The sequence below is a fragment of the Sinohyriopsis cumingii genome, chromosome 9 (assembly GCF_028554795.1).
Source record: "Sinohyriopsis cumingii isolate HCF-2022 chromosome 9, ASM2855479v2, whole genome shotgun sequence".
Lineage (NCBI taxonomy): Eukaryota > Metazoa > Mollusca > Bivalvia > Unionida > Unionidae > Sinohyriopsis > Sinohyriopsis cumingii.
This window is the reverse complement of record NC_142969.1, coordinates 35,673,259-35,691,753: the sequence shown is the minus strand read 5'-3', so window position 1 is coordinate 35,691,753 and position 18,495 is coordinate 35,673,259. Positions and strand designations below refer to the sequence as shown.

General features: G+C 32.9%; 1 protein-coding gene across 13 annotated transcripts in view; it reads left to right on the top strand.

Annotated features, from left to right (window-relative positions):
• The window catches only part of LOC149791548 (uncharacterized), a 162,620-nt gene that overhangs the window by 80,867 nt on the left and 63,258 nt on the right, over positions 1-18,495 (top strand). For 11 of the 13 annotated variants that reach the window (XM_089970077.1, XM_089970076.1, XM_089970085.1 and 8 more), the window contains 5 exons: positions 478-543; positions 2,682-2,802; positions 4,268-4,382; positions 11,472-11,537; positions 17,083-17,154. In XM_089970077.1, the coding sequence (XP_089826203.1) occupies positions 478-543; positions 2,682-2,802; positions 4,268-4,382; positions 11,472-11,537; positions 17,083-17,154 (440 nt within the window). The remainder of the gene's footprint in view (positions 1-477; positions 544-2,681; positions 2,803-4,267; positions 4,383-11,471; positions 11,538-17,082; positions 17,155-18,495) is intronic. The other 2 variants (XM_089970075.1, XM_089970079.1) reach the window with 2 other exon arrangements.

Genomic DNA, 18,495 nt, shown 5'->3' with positions numbered 1-18,495 from the left:
CTGAAAGACTGAAATTGAAAAATATATGAAATCACATTAATGCAAAGTTCTTAGGGGCCCTGAGTGGCAGAGTGGTCTAAAGCACTCTCCGTTATGGATCACTGCCATCTCACCTCTGTCTGCGTGGGTTCAAGTCTCAGATTCAGCCTATGTGGGTATGTGAGGAAGCTTGCCAGTAGCTTCTCGTGGGTCGGTGGTTCTTTCCGGGGTTTTCCCAGGTTCTTCCTCCACCATTAATATTGGCTGCCATGTATAGCCTATCGCGTGCTGAAAAATGGGGTTAAACCCTACAACAACAAGCAAAGTTCTTATAAGTCAAAATCACATAAGTCAGTGGATACCCATATTTCCTGCAATTTAGATTTGGTTGCAAGTGAGAATTTATAACTGACAACTGAAACTGTTAGTTGCAAGCTAGATCACTCTTTTTAAGTGAGAATTCATGGGTTTATTAATAAATTGTATTTTTCATTGCAGGTGTAGATGACCCTGCTTATCAGTCTCCTCTTCCACCACCAGGTGATAAACAAGATTATTTTCAGTGTAAGTTATTTTCCTAGGTCAGTACTTTGGAGACAGAATTGGAATACCTTCATTAATTTTGTATGATAATGGAAAAGCTGACCCTGTCCTGTCTGAAAGGAAAGAAAGTAATCATTATCGTCACAGTGTGACATGCTAAAGAAATGTTTTAATATACTTTTTGGTAGACACCATTGTCATCTTTCATTTTTCTTGTCATAGGTCAGATTTTAACGTTTCAGCAATAATTTACCTTGCTCAGTATATTACCAGTATATTACCAGCATGGATACAAACTAAAGTATCCTTCTAGCTTGGTTATGTCAGCTACAAATATGGGGAGTGACTGTTTCATATATTATGCAAATGAAGGAACTAATCTGAATTGTTGAGTAAGATTTGTATATATTCTACTCAGAACATGTGCTTTTATATTTTTTTGCAATCAATCAAAGTTGTGATTGTTACAATGTAAATGTCTCATTTAGAATATCATTATTTTTCATCAGCTTCCATGAGAAAGGCTTAGGTCAGTGATAATACCTTATTATTCACTATTGAAACCAAAAACATGTTATTTTCTCATAGAAGATTTGTCAAACAGATCTTGTTGGCAAATGTAACTATAATAGCCACTGTCTTTATGTTAATCCTTATATTCTATATTCTTGTTGTTGAATTGCTAATTGAATTGTAAAATTTGTACAAAGAATATTTTCATGTGCTGAATGATTTTGGTTCTATGAGTATATGAAATTATCTTTTATTATTTATTAGCATAATGTAGATGTTGAAAAACTCCAAACTTAGCCATTAGGTACAGACTACTCAACCAGCTTTTGTTGTTGAGTCAGAAATATGCCATTAGATGCTGTGTACTCAACCAGCTTTGTTGTTGAGTCAAAAATATGTCATTACATGCTGAGCACTCAACCAGCTTTGTTGTTGAGTCTAAAATATGCCATTAGATGCTGTGTACTCAACCAGCTTTGTTGTTGAGTCTTTAATATGCCATTAGATGTTGTTTACTCAACCAGCTTTGTTCTCAAGTCTAAACTATGCCATTAGATGTAGACTACTCAACCAGCTTTTGTTGTTGAGTCAAAACTATGCCTTTAGATGTTGTGTACTCAACCAGCTTTTGTTGTTGAGTCAAAAATATGCCATTATAAGTTGTGTACTCAACCAGCTTTTGTTGTTGAGTCAAAACTATGCCATTATAGTCTGTGTACTCAACCAGATTTGTTGTTGAGTCAAAAATATGCCATTAGATGTTGTGTACTCAACCAGCTTTTGTTGTTGAGTCAAAAATATGCCATTATATGCTGTGTACTCAACCAGCTTTTGTTGTTGAGTCAAAAATATGCCATTATAGTCTGTGTACTCAACCAGATTTGTTGTTGAGTCAAAAATATGCCATTAGATGTTGTGTACTCAACCAGCTTTGTTGTTGAGTCAAAAATATGCCTTTAGATGATGTGCACTCAACCAGCTTTTGTTGTTGAGTCAAAATTGTGCCATTAGATGCTGTGTACTCAACCAGCTTTGTTGTTGATTCAAAATATGTCATTAGATGTTGTGTACTCAACCAGCTTTGTTGTTGAGTCAAAAATATGCCATTAGATGCTGTGTACTCAACCAGCTTTGTTGTTGAGTCAAAAATATGTCATTAAATGCTGTGTACTCAACCAGCTTTGTTGTTGAGTCAAAAATATGCCATTAGACATTGTGTACTCAACCAGCTTTGTTGTTGAGTCAAAAATATGCCATTATATGCTGTGTACTCAACCAGCATTGTTGTTGACTCAAAAATATGCCATTAGATGTTGTGTACTCAATCAGCTTTGTTGTTGAGTCAAAAATGTGCTATTATATGCTGTGTACTCAACCAGCTTTGTTGTTGAGTCAAAAATGTGCCATTAGATGCTGTGTATTCAACCAGCTTTTGTTGTTGAGTCAAAAATGTGCCATTAGATGCTGTGTACTCAACCAGCTTTGTTGTTGAATCAAAAATGTGCCATTATATGCTGTGTACTCAACCAGCTTTGTTGTTGAGTCAAAAATATGCTATTAGATGCTGTGTACTCAACCAGCTTTGTTGTTGAGTCTAAAATATGCCAATGTCTGATATGCCATTAATCTTATTTATCTAATTGCAGCAAGCCAACAGTTTGATGATGCCAACTTGCCTCCTCTTGGAACCCCAAAACGTGATAATCCCCCACTTTCCCCATCCAGATCCCCTCGTCGAGTTGTGCGAGATCCTCTTCGTGAACTGACGTAAGGCTTTAAATATTGCATCAAAAATGAGTTTAAATATTAGTATAAGAAAGTATGTCAGAAATAACATTGGTCACACTGACATACTATTAACCAATATTGCTTAGTGTCATTATTTAGCAATAGGTCAAAATATCTAGTAACATGAGACATAATTCTTTTGTCCTGTGGAAGATTAATAACTTAATAGTTTTGTAAGCTGTTGTTTGTTTTGATGTATTCAGTAATTTTTTAAAAGTTGAGTTTATATAACAGTAAAGTAAATGGCATGTGTCTATGGAAAATCTCTCCTATTTTAATGTTAAATCATCAATACTTTCAAAACTATTAACAAATTCTTGCCTTATAGGTATGTGCACATGTATGTACATTATGTTCTTCTCTTTCACCCAGTAACTCAAAAGCATTCTGTTGATTTAGATCAAATTTATTGCAACAGTTGTTGACCAAACATTTTAGGGGGAGTCTAATTTTTAACTGTTTTTACATCAATATTGGACAATCTATTTTTTTAATAACTGATAAAAAAGCAGCACCTGGTTTGAATTAAATTTGATGCAAAGGTTTACGTAAGTGATAATAATTTCCAGCCTGATTTTTTTAACTATTCTGCCAATACTGAAATCAGTCTCTTAATATACCTTGTTTTGACCTGGATATATATATATATATATATATATATATATATATATATATATATATATATATCTGGAAACAGTTTTGCATGGAAGGGCAAAAGGGTGTCATTTGTTATTTCTTCAGTCATGGAGAAAAAAAAGATATGCATAATCTGAAATTGTATAAATTAGTTTTAGATCATGATACACACAGACATATTCACCTGACATTTCAAATCAGATTTTTGCCATATTAGGGGAGTTCCATGCTCATCAGTACTTATTTAGCATCATGATTATTCACTGACCTTCATATCATAGTTGTATTGCACTCGCTTTGTGCCAATTCAGTCCCAGGTTTGATCATCAGAGACAAAAATTGCAAGAGTTAGAGATTACCCATTATAGTTTCCTCTGACTGAGTTCTCCTATTTCCCTTGTCCACACTTGGAAACATTTGTGTCCTTCAGTATCTGGATTGTTGAGAGAACTGTGTTTATAATAATTTATTTATAACTGTATTTATAATATCTTATACGATTGTTATAAAATGAAGCTTGTTTGTAAAGCTGCAACAAAAATCCAAACTCTGTGTATTATTAGATATATACCAATTGTTATTACAAGTGTATATGTGTTAGTCATTTTGTTTTGTCCCCAAGCATGCACCCATATCCCAACCCCAGTTTCAAGGCTCTGTCTTAAATGGTATATGAGGAAAGGAACTGCATTTCATGTGCATGCAAGTACCTACTGATGTGAAGAATCATCATAGCCCACTTTTTAAAAAAAAAGTGCAATGATAATACATTTAAATTAATCATTATTTGGTTGAATTTGTACTGCAGGACTGCAGAGCGTGGGAAGCGTATCAAAGAGCAGGAGATGGCAGATGCAGACCTGAGGGAATATCGGTACAAAAAAGAGTTGGAGAAGGAACGACAGAGAGAGGAACAGAAATTGGTATGTCATTTTTTTTCATTTACTTTACTTATCCTTTCAGGTTTTAATAAGTATCAATACTTGTCCAAAATTCCTTAGTCCAATTAAGGCAAAGAACAATTTTGTTATGGGGACCTATAGGATCAAAAACTGGTCCATAAGCCACGTATGGACCTCAAATATCAAACAAAATACTTCAAAATCAATAGTTTTGCCACTTTCAGTAATCTCCCCCAATAATTCTATTCCTTGTTGATTGACGTTTTTTGATTGCTAAAACGATGGGCTGACACTTAAGAGTTTCAGTCACCTTAGGTAAATACCCAAAGAGAAATCATGGTGGAGAAAAAATTTACATTTTAAGAATAAAGCTGTTCTTTCTTTATGAGAAGTACTGAGAGTACTTCTGTGTTTTTGTACATGTACTGACAGACATCTCTGCTGGACTATTTGTTTTAGCAGTGAGTGGCAAGCTTGGGAGTCTGCTATGACAAAACGTGTCCACCTGATACTCAACAGTACACATATAAGAACATATTTATTATCTTCTCTGATTTATATTCCAGATAAATCAGCATTTTTCTAGTGAAGAAATTACAAATATTAAAATAAATATGTTCTATTCTTTACTCAACTTTTAAAATTTCTTTTTTTAGGCCGGATGCATGTGAATATATTGAGAAAGTTGAATGGCATCATGATCTAGAATGTTTTATGACATCATAATGTCATGGCACATGTTCATATTGATGATCTATACTGCTTGACTATGATGTATATGGAAAAATAGTGTTCAGTTACTTTGTTTGTTAAGTTTGAGACAAAATCATAATTTATATTAACATACCATATTTCTTGAATAAATGAACACCCAACATCATACTTTCTAGACATAGAAATTTAACTCTGGAGTTTTAATGTGTCATACAAGATCTGCATATTGTTAATTCAACTAAGTACACATTTATTTGTTGTATTGCTACATACATGTGTATTTCACTTTTTTTCTTAACTTTCTGTCATTCTTTATGGATGAAATATCAAGATTCTCTGCTGACACCAAGTTGTGCATGAGCATTGGAGCCAAACTCTTTATTCAATCCAGGATAGACTCTGTGTAACTGATGCTCATTGCCACATGGCTTCATGTCAAAATAGTTTTTGACATACTTTTCTGAAAAGAAAGGATTATTCAGTGCATTAGATTGGGCCAATGGCTTCTAAGAGTTAGGGCCAATGGTTTCCAAGAGTTATGCATAAGTTTATTAGTATCTGTTTTATTGATATTTGTATCTTTTCAAGCTTCTTGTAGTTTTGAGAAAGAAAAAGCTGCCTAATGATACCTGAATAGTGATCAGGGGTGAAGTCTCACTTATGAATATTTATTGAATACATAATTGAATAGTGATCAGGGAGGGGTGAAGTCTCACTCATGAATATTTATTGTATAGATAACTGAATAGGGATTGGGGGTAAAGTCTCATTTTATGAATATTTATTGTATAGATAACTAAATAGGGAGCAAGAGTGAAGTCTCATTTTATGAATATTTATTGTATAGATAACTAAATAGGGAGCAAGAGTGAAGTCTCATTTTATGAATATTTATTGTATAGATAACCAAATAAGGAGCAGAGGTGATGTCTCACTTATGAATATTTATTGTATAGATAACCAAATATGGAGCAGAGGTGATATCTTACTTATGAATATTTATTGTATAGATAACCAAATAAGGAGCGGAGGTGATGTCTCATTTATGAATATTTTATGCATAGATAACCGAACATAGAAGAAAGGTGAAGATTCACTCATGAATATTTGTTGTATAGATAACCAAATAGGGAACAGGGATGAAGTCTCAGTCTTGAATATTTATTGTATAGATAACCAAATAGGGAACAGGGGCAAAGTGTCGCTTACATTCCTTGTGAATATTTCATAATGAAAGAATGAACTGTTAAAACAAGAATACCATCATTTGTATTTGATTTTTAAAAATCATGATCAAATACTTGGTCATTTGAATTTGACAACCTTAGTATTCAGTTAGTTTGATTAATCATGTCACTACTACTTAAGATAGGCCAATGGTAATATGAATGCTTCACACTTCTGTGGTCCATGATTTTATACTTGGCTCAGATACATGTAAGGGTAGGTTCTTGCTTGTTCAAACTGAGTTTTCTCCATCCCTGATCTATTTTATTCTGTCTTGAAGATATATACAAGCTAGAACTATAAAAATACAACATGTTTCAGGAATTTAAATATTTATGTATCAATCCTAGATACAGCCTAACATAAATATACACTTCTTGAAGTTTGCAAACAAGATGGCAGTGCTAGATATGGAATGGTTTACGATGAGATAAAATCCTATTTGAAGTATGACTTACAGGAATATGGATTGGTTCACAATGAGACAAAAAGTCTATTTGAAGTATGACTTACAGGAATATGGATTGGTTCACAATGAGACAAATAGACTATGTGAAGTATGACTTACAGGAATATGGATTGGTTCACAATGAGACAAATAAACTGTTAGAAGTATGACTTACAGGAATATGGATTGGTTCACAATGAGACAAAAAGCCTATGTGAAGTATGACTTACTGGAATATGGAATGGTTCACAATGAGACAAATAAACTGTTTGAAGTATGACTTACAGGAATATGAATTGGTTCACAATGAGACAAATAAACTGTTTGAAGTATGACTTACAGGAATATGGATTGGTTCACAATAAGACAAAAGCCTATTTGAAGTATGACTTACTGGAATATGGATTGGTTCACAATGAGACAAATAAACTGTTTGAAGTATGACTTACAGGAATATGGATTGGTTCACAATGAGACAAATAGACTATGTGAAGTATGACTTACAGGAATATGGATTGGTTCACAATGAGATAAATAAACTGTTTGAAGCATGACTTACAGGAATATGGAATGGTTCACAATGAGACAAATAAACTGTTTGAAGTATGACTTACAGGAATATGGATTGGTTCACAATGAGACAAATAAACTGTTTGAAGTATGACTTACTGGAACATGGAATGGTTCACAATGAGACAAATAAACTGCTTGAAGTATGACTTACAGGAATATGAAATGGTTCACAATGCAAATAAATTGTTTGAATTATGACTTACAGGAAATATGGAATGGCTCACAATTAGAAAAATAAACTGTTTGATGCAAGACATGCAAATACTGATCTACACATTTCTTTTCAAATGGGATTTATCATTGATAAGCTGTAAAGGGATAAACCAATAATTAATATGTCAGTAAAGAGTTTTTATGGGAAAGTTGATGAGCTCATGATACAGTATAATCAATCTCTATCCATAGCAAAATTATCAAATATCGTTATACATTGTACACAATCTCTAACCACAACAAAATTGTCAAGTCTCATTACCAAATTTAATATCAGTAACAAGATTTTTTGTTTCTTCTTTGAGAAACAGAATGGTCCAACAGGATTCAGTTTGTTTATCTGTGCATCCTTGTCTCTGTCAATGTGTGCATCAGCCCAGCCTAATGTCTAGGCTGTTTTCTTTTTAGACCATCCAGCCTATGTATGGCTGTATTCTTTTTAGACCACCCAGCCTAATGCATGGGCCATATTCTTTTAGACCATCCTAATGTCTGGGCTGTATTCTTTTTAGACAACCCAGTCTAATGTCTGGACTATATTGATTTTAGACCACCCAGCCTAATGTCTGGGCTGTATTCCTTTCAGACCACTCAGCCTAATGTCAGGCTGTATTCTTTTAGACCATCCAGCCTAATGTCTGGCTGTATTCTTTTCAGACCATCCTGCCTAATGTCTGGACTGTATTGATTTTAGATCACCCAGCCTAATGTCTGGACTGTATTGATTTTAGACCACCCAACCTAATGTCTGGGCTGTACTCTTTTTAGACCACCCAGCCTAATGTCTGGACTGTATTGATTTTAGACCACCCAGCCTAATGTCTGGGCTGTACTCTTTTTAGACCACCCAGCCTAATGTCTGGACTGTATTGATTTTAGACCACCCAGCCTAATGTCTGGGCTGTACTCTTGTTAGACTACTGAGCCTAATGTCTGGACTGTATTATTTCTAGACCATCCAGCATAATGCCTGGTCTGTATTCATTTCAGACCTGACCTTAATCAAGGGATGTGTCCTGGTACCAAGGTGTATCCCCCAACTTGGTTGCTGTGACCTAGTTTTGAGTATTCTGTTCCATATATAGATTAGAAATAATATCAGCAAACTCTAGATGTTTTGGACTACTAATTATATTTTTCTGTCAAATAGTGTAACAATTCTTTTATTCATTTATTTATGCAACAGTACATTTTGTGTGAATTACATATTATACAGACTGTGCTTTTTGCATATGTCAAATCAATACAGTTATGATCTGTTCTTTACTTAGTGAGTGGGGTAGGGACCCCCTATTGCTATTCATATTTTCGGAGCATCTGTCATTTTATCTTTTATTTCTTTACTCATATTTTTCATGGAAATAACATATTATAAATATTTGGCTTATTTAAAGCAGTATAAGATGCCAGTTGAATGCAAAAGCAGAGAAGCATCTTACCTTGCTTGAATTTCTTAACCTTGTTGTGGTCATTTTTTTTCCCTTTTCTGAGCATTTTGTTGGAAGTAACTATCTGAGTTAAGAATCAATTGAATATTTTTGATTCCTGCATGATATGTGACCCGTTTGGGAAGATTTATTGATTTTGGTATTATTAAGGGATTTTCCTAGATTTGAACATGGAGTGGTATTTTCTTCTACATGGGCCAATTGCCCATCTGCCTAAATTAGACATAATACCAGAAAATTGTAGGAGCCATTTGAAACAATTGATAGCCTGAGATCTTAGTGTTGCTTTTAAAGGAAGATCAATGCTGCATCTAAATTGCTCATATTTGTTCATGCCTGTGTTCATTATCATCTAGCACTCTTTTCCTTTCATTTCTTTCAATTGCTGAGACTGCTAAGAAGGAAAAGATAAGTTAATGATATTGTCTGTCAGCAGTATAGACAAATCTTTTTCCATAAGACCAGATTATTGATTAATAGACAGACAACACAGTGGCAAGAGGGAGAGAGAGAGAAAGAGAGAGAGAGAGAGAGAGAGAGAGAGAGAGAGAGAGAGAGAGAGAGAGAAGCAGGGTCTGTGCTATATTCTGCTTCTTCTGAGCTGAATTGAACTTAGCTGGCAAAAAAAGTAGCATTGCTTGACATAAGCAGATCTTCTTTGTTTAATTGTAAATTGATCATGTGATTTGACTGACCTTGACTATTGACTTTAAAAGATGCATACTGTTTTTTTTCCACTAATTTAGGTACTGTTCATCCCAATTTCTTTTCATGGGCCATCATTCTAAAACAATAATTTTTAAAAAAATAGATTAGTATACCTACATCCAATCTCTTTTATGATTTTAGAATTTGTTGCTGGAAATTATAATATGCTCTTTTGGTTTTTCATTATACACTTCAGAGTTATAGAGCTGTGAAAAAAATTTCTATGATATTGGCCAAATTTGATGTATTTTTGAAAGCTAAGACAAAATATATTATCATTTGATACATTTCTTTTATGACTCTAAAATAGTCCTTTGGTCTCCAAACAAATGGTTAGCAGTTTTTAGGTTCTGTGGAATAATGTCATAAAACATTATTATAATCTCATTGAACAGCCAAAGTAAGAAATGGTGCAAGGAAATCAATGCCTTAAGCAGTCACAGTATTAAAGCACAGATAGGAAATTGACATCGTTTCACCAAATGCATGCACTGTGTTGGGCCTGTACCCTATTTTAAGGGTCCTGGGTGGCATCCAGTTTCCAAACATCTGCACTGTGTTGGGCCTGTATCCTGTTTGAGGGGCCCAGGTGGCGTCCAGTTACCAAACATCTGCACTGTGTTGGATCTGTATTCTGTTTGAGGGGCCCGGGTGGTATCCAGTTACCAAACATCTGCTCTGTGTTGGGCCTGTATCCTGTTTGAGGGGCCCAGGTGGCATCCATTTACCAAACATCTGCACTGTGTTGGACCTGTATTCTGTTTGATGGCCCCAGGTGGCATGCAGTTACCAAACATCTGTGCTGTGTTGGGCCTGTATTCTGTTTGATGGGCCCAGGTGGCATCCATTTACCAAACATCTGCACTGTGTTGGGCCTGTATTCTGTTTGATGGACCCAGGTGGCATCCAGTTACCAAACATCTGCACTGTGTTGGGCCTGTATTCTGTTTGATGGGCCCAGGTGGCATCCATTTACCAAACATCTGCACTGTGTTGGGCCTGTATCCTGTTTGAGGGGCTCTGGATGGCATCCAGTTACCAAACATCTGCACTGTGTTGTGCATATATCCTGTTGGAGTGGCTCTGGATGGCTAAACTTTAGGGCACTAACCTTTACATGTCACACATCTCACCTTTGTCCACATGGGTTCAAATCTCAGCTCAGTCAATGTGGATATGTGGCAAAGCTTGCCAGTAGCTTCTCATGGATTGGTGGTTCTTCCTGGCATTTTCTCGGTTCATCCTCCACCAAATATACTGGCCTATAATGTGCATTGAACCCACAAAAACAATCCAAAAAAAAACTGTATCCTGTTTTAACTATAATAACATTTAAACAATTACCTCTCTGTACTTCAGTATTGTGACTAAATGGGCATTGTTTTATTCATAGTATTTTATCTTTGGTTATAGAGTGCAGAAATCTTTGCTACATTTTATTTATTCTCTGAAACTATCTAGACTATGTTTGTCCTCCAAAAAAATTCTGTTTTTTCTTTGGAGCTCTGAAATATTTGACTGAAATTTCTAATTTGTATCTTATTAAATCAGTCCTGGGCCTGTTTTTCAGTTTTTGGGACTTTCTGTTCTGTATAATAACTTTTGTGCTAGAGATAATCACATTAAATTTTTTATGCTGTGTTCTATTATCTGCATGAAGACAGCATGCAGTTTATAGCATGGAATTTATGACACCAAAAATCCATTACATATAATTGGCATTTTATTATCTATTTAAATTGCAAAGGGAATCATTTATTAAATTTCATTTAATTTTAGAACTATGAAATGGCTGAAAAATACGGTGAAAAATGGTTTGGCCAGCCAGGTCATGGGGCTCCAAGAGTAAGTTGTTTTCATGGAGATGACCTAATATGCATGACCCTGACCTGACCTGTCATTGACCTTGGTTCTGTGTAGTAACATTGTCTCTAGCTGCATGTATGCCTCACAGTAATTTGCTACCCAAATTCACCTAGCACTCATTGTTTTGGCTTGCACTAATTTTTTTTAAACATGCTCGAAATCTACATAAGCTATTGTTTTAATCAAACTCATGTTTTAGCAATATAAAAGGTATTTTAACTAACTTTTTAACAGTTTTCAATTTTAGATTAAATGTGGACTGTGTGATTTAAACTGAGTACAGTGAAACCTGCTTTTGTGGACACCTCAATATAAACTACAAATGTTCATATTGGACAATATCCTTGTTCTGTGTTTTATTTTCATATTCAAGTTCTGTTTATAATGAATACCTCTCTGCATGTAACAGCATGTTGTGGTCCATTATCTGTCCTTTATAGGCAAGTTTCATTGTAGGTTCCAAAATCTTGTCTAGCATTGATGTGAAAATATGATTGGTAATTTGCATTAATCTGGTTTGTGCTGTTAACATATATATGGTGGTAATACTATTATTTCTCCATCACATTGACAGATTTTCAGTGGTAATACTGTTATTTCCCCATGACACTGACAGATCTTTAGTGGTAATACTATTATTCCCCCCATGACATTGACTGATGTTCAGTGGTAATACTATTATTTCCCCATGACATTTACTGATTTTCAGTGATAATACTATTATTTTCCCATGAAATCGACTGACGTTCAGCTGGAATACTATTATTTCTTCCTGACATTGACAGATGTTCAGTGGTAATACTATTATTTCCCCATGACAATGGCCAATGCTCAGTGGTAATACTATTATTTCCCCATGACATTGACAGATTTTTAGTGGTAATACTATTATTCCCCCATGACATTGACCAATGTTCAGTGGTAATACTATTATTTCCCCATGACATTGACCAATGTTCAGTGGTAATACTATTCTTTCTTCATGACATTGACAGATGTTCAGTAGTAATACTATTATTTCCCCATGACATTGACTGAATTTCAGTGATAATGCTGATATTTCCTGATGAAGTTGACAGATTTAGGATGTTCTGATTATTATTCTCCATGACACTAAGCTTGCAGATGTTGTAAACTAAGCAGTTTCTTCCTCTAGATTGAAAAAGCAATATGGACATTCAAAGACTTTTAATTTTGTTTATGTTTATTTAGCATTTGAGGATGTTTTGGCTGCCATTTTAATAAACAGGTTAGTTGTTATGAGTCAAATATATTTGTCTTTTGTAAGGTGATTATGTTGCTAAAATATTATTTATGTTTAAAATTTGTTAATTGGGTGTGTTGGACAGAAATATACCTGTTGTAGTCTAATGTAGGAAGACCTTTCTTTATTTAATTTTTATTTACAAAAAGTGACATTGTCCTTTAAATTATTCAAATACTTTTACAGCTGAGAAAACCAATTAAAACAGAAGCACAACAATTAGTGGCAATTCCTGATTTCTTGACATTTCCCATAAAAATCAAGGTGCCAGCTTATGTTGCACATACCTGTAGCCAAAACATCCTTAAAGAGCATTTTTGCATGGTGTTGTATGGGTTGGTCAATGTTGCTTCCTGGTGGGTAAACTTACTAATATTATATGTGTACTAACATGACATATTACATATTGGCATATCAAAAAACAAGTTAGTGTTTTAATGCAGTTTTTCTCTTATAATAAGTCCAGGTGTCCATTTTGTCCATTTGTTTATAAAACAATGAATGGTTTTTATATTTACAGCAATTTTCTTAAATGAAAATTGGCATCATTTTTTAAAATAATAATAGAAGGAATAATAATAATAATAATAATAATAATACTAAAAGCTTTATTTCAGACTTAAGTCAATTGGTAATATAATAGCATATATATATATATATATATATATATATATATATATATATATATATATATATATATATATATATATATATATATATATATATATATATATATATATATATATATATATATATATATATATATATATATATATATATATATATATATATATATATATATATATATATCAGGGGATGTGTTTATCATCAAACATGGGACAATTAAGGATGATTTATGGTATTTACAGTAGTTTTCTTTATATTTTATAATTATAAGTAATCTTGTTCAGCTGTTAAATTTCTGATATATTTTCCTCTAAAGATCTGAGTATGAATTGATACCCCCACTGATCAATCACAGCTAAGAACTGACCAATCACATGTCAGTAATACTTACTGATAGGACCCAATTAACTGCAGAAGCCTTAGACACAACTGACTTTATTTTAGTTGAATTATATGGTAACTTTGAATATCAATGTATAAACTAATTGTGCTGAATTTCATGAAATTGATAGATTAAACTCCACATCATATGCAAGCTTGTGATTTTCATTAAAAAAATTTTAAAAGACAAAATAATTGAATATGTTAATATAGAAGAAGTTAGAAGTCTTCTGTGGCAGTGTCACTTTAAGTTATTTACATTTTACTGAAATCCTAATAAATTGTTATGGACATTACGTATTTAAGAAGTTAACAACATCAGTTAAGCTGAATATGTAAATCTTATGAAAAATTGGTGAAGTCAGAATTTCAAACTAATCATCTTTCTTTTTGTGGTTTTAGAAAAATTCCAACACACTGATCATTTTAATTTCTTTTCAACAAAACATTGCATTATTATGTCCCTTTTCATGCACAGAAGATGCAATACAATATGCATGAAATAAGCTATACAGATGGAACAAAATATAAAATTGTAATTAAAAATCATCTATGATTTTCATCACTCCTGCTAGTAACATATCTTGGAGAATCTGCAGATGTGTTATTGTCGCCAAATGCCTTGGAACTAAAAACTTCCTGTAACTACTGTACAGTATAAACATCAAAAACCAAATCTTAAGAAATAAAGGAATTGTATAATTAGCACAGAAATCAATGCAGGTGTTGTCAGCATTAATTCTTCTACTGATGTTGTAAAACGTATTACCAGTATTTTTGTCCAAATTATTATTTCAAAGCAATTTATGAATTTAATTCATTATAGATCAATAAGACTTATGATTAAGAGAAAATATTTATATTGGTGAAATTCTGTACGGTATTTACTTTTTGTCACTCAGCTGATGGAAACCTGTATAGTGTTTGTGTATTGTAAATATACTAATTGAATAAAACTTCGCTCTTTATTTATTTCTTATTTTGTAGTTTAAGATCAAATGTTTTGTGCAATGTTAGACACATATTCTAATTATGATAATAATATATATTATATTTTAAGACAGTTAGAATTCATTATTTTTACAACTTAAAGTACCACATCGAATATGTGAGTAATTTCAAGTATTTCCCAAGTTAAAAAACCTCATTGAATGTGATGTAATATGTATTATTATTTCTACTTTTTAATTAATTAATTTTAGTTTTTTATGAAATAATTATTTTAAAATGCAGACGATGTTTTAAAACATCCAATACATATCAGAGGTTGCCACATTGTTTGGAATAGACAGCAGAAATGAGAAAAATGAATACACTGAGTTTAACATTTTTTTTAAAAACAAATGGCTGGCAGTGAAAAATAATCATCAAAAGGCAAAGCCCACTGGCTACCAGCTTATATCAAGAAGAATTTTGTTTTTGTTCAGCATAAAATTTATAATGTTAAATGATAACCATGCATTTACATTTTGTAGAGGACAGAGATTCTATTACATTTTTTAAACCCCAAAAGTTTTGCTGAATTTTAATTCTTTTAGTAATTTCAGTGTTTGTATATCATCTTTCCCAAAAAAATCAAACAAAACAGTTTGAAAAAGTATATTTAAGGAAAGATGAAATAGGAAAGATAATCAAAGAAAAGTGCTTCAATGAATTCTGTCTATGGGAATATACTTTATATATCCAGTCAAATGAACTCAAAATTGTCATTATTTTCTTTTATAATCTTCAACATGTATGCATACATTCAGTTATGTCTACATAGTATATTGGATAAATCAAGCAGAGGATTTTTTTGTGCAGAGATTATGCAATCAAGATTATTTTTAATTGTGTATATATCAAAGATGTACTAATAAATGGAATAGTTTTGTATATTACACTGGTAAGTAAAATTAAACTGGCAAGGGAGATAACTTTATTAATGTAGAATGACAACACATCAAATTATCTCTACCCACAAAATAATTTATATTCAGGGGCAAGAATTGCAATACTGACCCTCTAGTCCAGTGATGATAACTAGTGGCAAAAGGATCTCATGAATTTGAATTTGTGCCCTTTTCTGTGTAAAACATTGGCTAGTTTGACAAAAATTTATATAACAATCAATCTATATTTTTCAGTTTTCTGGGCTAGTTGGGTATACAAATTCTTGTCCCCGGAAATTTTTGCACTTTTATGATTAAGGCACAGAAATTTCATAAATAAGTCTATTCTTCAACATGTTTCTTCTTAAATATACATTCTGTCATTTTTAAATGATGCAAATTGTCTCCCTTGAGTAGAGTTTATAACTAGACAGTCTGTTGTAATTTTGTATCCATTAGTAAGACCAATTCTCTAACATACTTCAAAAGTGTTTCCCTATTAGACTAAATTAAGTATTTATTGGAGTACTGATACCAATTTTCTACCACAGGTATCACACAACAACTTAATGACCTATTGCACAACCATGTTTTTCATATCCTTTGTTTTCAGAGAATGAAAGAGAGAGAAAAAGATGGTCCATTGATTTCCATGGAAAATCAGATAGCAGATTTTCCCACATTTTCATGGACAAGGGTTGTTGCAATATGATTAAGAAAAAGAACAGCAGTGACCTGTTTTAGCTACAGAGTTGATTCATGTATCATCATCATAATTCCTTTGAATATTAAAGCCAAGCATGGAAGATACAAGCCATGATTTCCCTAGCATTCGAAACATCTCTGACACAATTTCAGCTGAGACTACCATATATTGTTTCCATACCTGTAACTAATACCAACTGAATCACAATAAAATTAACTTGTAATACCAAGACTAATTTATACATGGACTTGTCAGCATTTATTCATGATGCTGCATTTCCAACTTTCAAAACTTGAATAATTTTGATTGGCTATTTCAGCTTGAAACTCAGGGGCTCCTGTAGGGAAGATAATATGCATTGGAGTGCGTAAATAACTGTCACCACTTGATTTGATACAATTATTATGAAGTATGTTAGAAAAATATATCAAACCCATCATGAGTCAACTGTTGCAGATACAAATTGCTTTTGTGAAGTGAAAGGGTTATTTAACCCTCTTGGTTTCACCCCTTTAGGTCCATTTAATCCCCTTGTCTCACAAAGCTATTGTGTATCTGAGGCAATTCACACTTGATGGATTTGATTCATGTCTTAAAATAATACTTAAATTGAGGACATTTGAAATTTTGGACCTTGCAACTCTTAACTTTGGTGTGAATTATGTGTTTTACCAGGGACAGGATGTCAGAAAGCAGAAATTTACAGAACATCAGTTATCCAATCCAGAGGATAAACAATACAACAGGGTAATCTATTCAATTTAGTAGGATTTTGTTCTGTTCATATGTGTCTTGGGGAAGTCTGGTTGTGTTTTGTGGTTGTAACAACTGTTGCTGATTGCTGTATTGTTGGAATCAATTGTATAATGCATCTCACTCTTGTGTTTGGGAATTGCGTGTAGGTCCAGAGTTGACAGAACAATTTTGAAACTAAATCCATGCAATTGTTTTTGGAGTGATCAGACAGACATTTCAATATTTCAAAATGTGTATATTATTCTTATATAATTGATTTAATTATTTCAAGATGACAAAAAGGTCCACTTTTAAATGAGAGTTTTTCTTTAGAATTTATATCATGAACAGCTTTTAAAAGTTTTACAAATGCACTGTTCAGGGCTATGCAAGAATATGTACACATGCAACAAGACCTTGTCTCATGATCATCTTTTTTACATAGACTCCTGTTGCCAAGATGACAAAGCCCTGAATGAGTATTTGTATTACAACATTTCTATGTGGCACATTAATTTCCAATGTCTGAGCGAGCTGATGGTATCAGATAACATACTTCAGATGTTTCAAATATATATCCTGACCTGCAATTTTTGCTTACATTGCTTTTGATTTGTACATAACTAATATAACATGAGTAAATATCACACAGACGTGTTTTATTTTGCAAGCTGTTAGCATCTTTTTATATTTATTGTAAAAATTAGACGATTTTTACTCACCCTTGCACATTCAAGGCTCTTTCTGCTCAAACTTGTAGATCTTCTAACATTATACACTAGTAATCCTTTTCTTTTCCTATTTAACACTGATTTCTTTTTTACATTATCTATTTCTTTATTTTTGTTAGAAGTGTGGAGGTATATTTCCATTAGAGCAAAATAACTTTTTTCTTAATTCACTCCTGGGAAGGATTTACACTGAACCAAGTTCATTGTTAATAATGAAGTAAATTTAACCCTTTTGTACTGTAGATTTTAATAAGGACCAGGTTTTCTATTGGTCTCAGAGGTTTTTGTTTCAAAATGTGTTCAAACAATCATAGAATTTCCAGATTTTATTCCATATTAAGTATTTCAGAGAAATCACTACAGTATCCTTTCAAATCAGTACTGTAATATTATTTCAGGACAGTTTGATTGACTGTGTTGATAGACCATTTAATTAGATTGTGACATGAAGGTCCATTGAGCATGTACAATGTTCTTAGACCATTTAATTAGATTGTGTTCTTAGACCATTTAATGGTATTGTGACATGAAGGTCCATTGAGCATGTACTGTGTTCTTAGACCATTTAATTGGATTGTGACATGAAGGTCCATTGAGCATGTACAGTGTTCTTAGACCATTT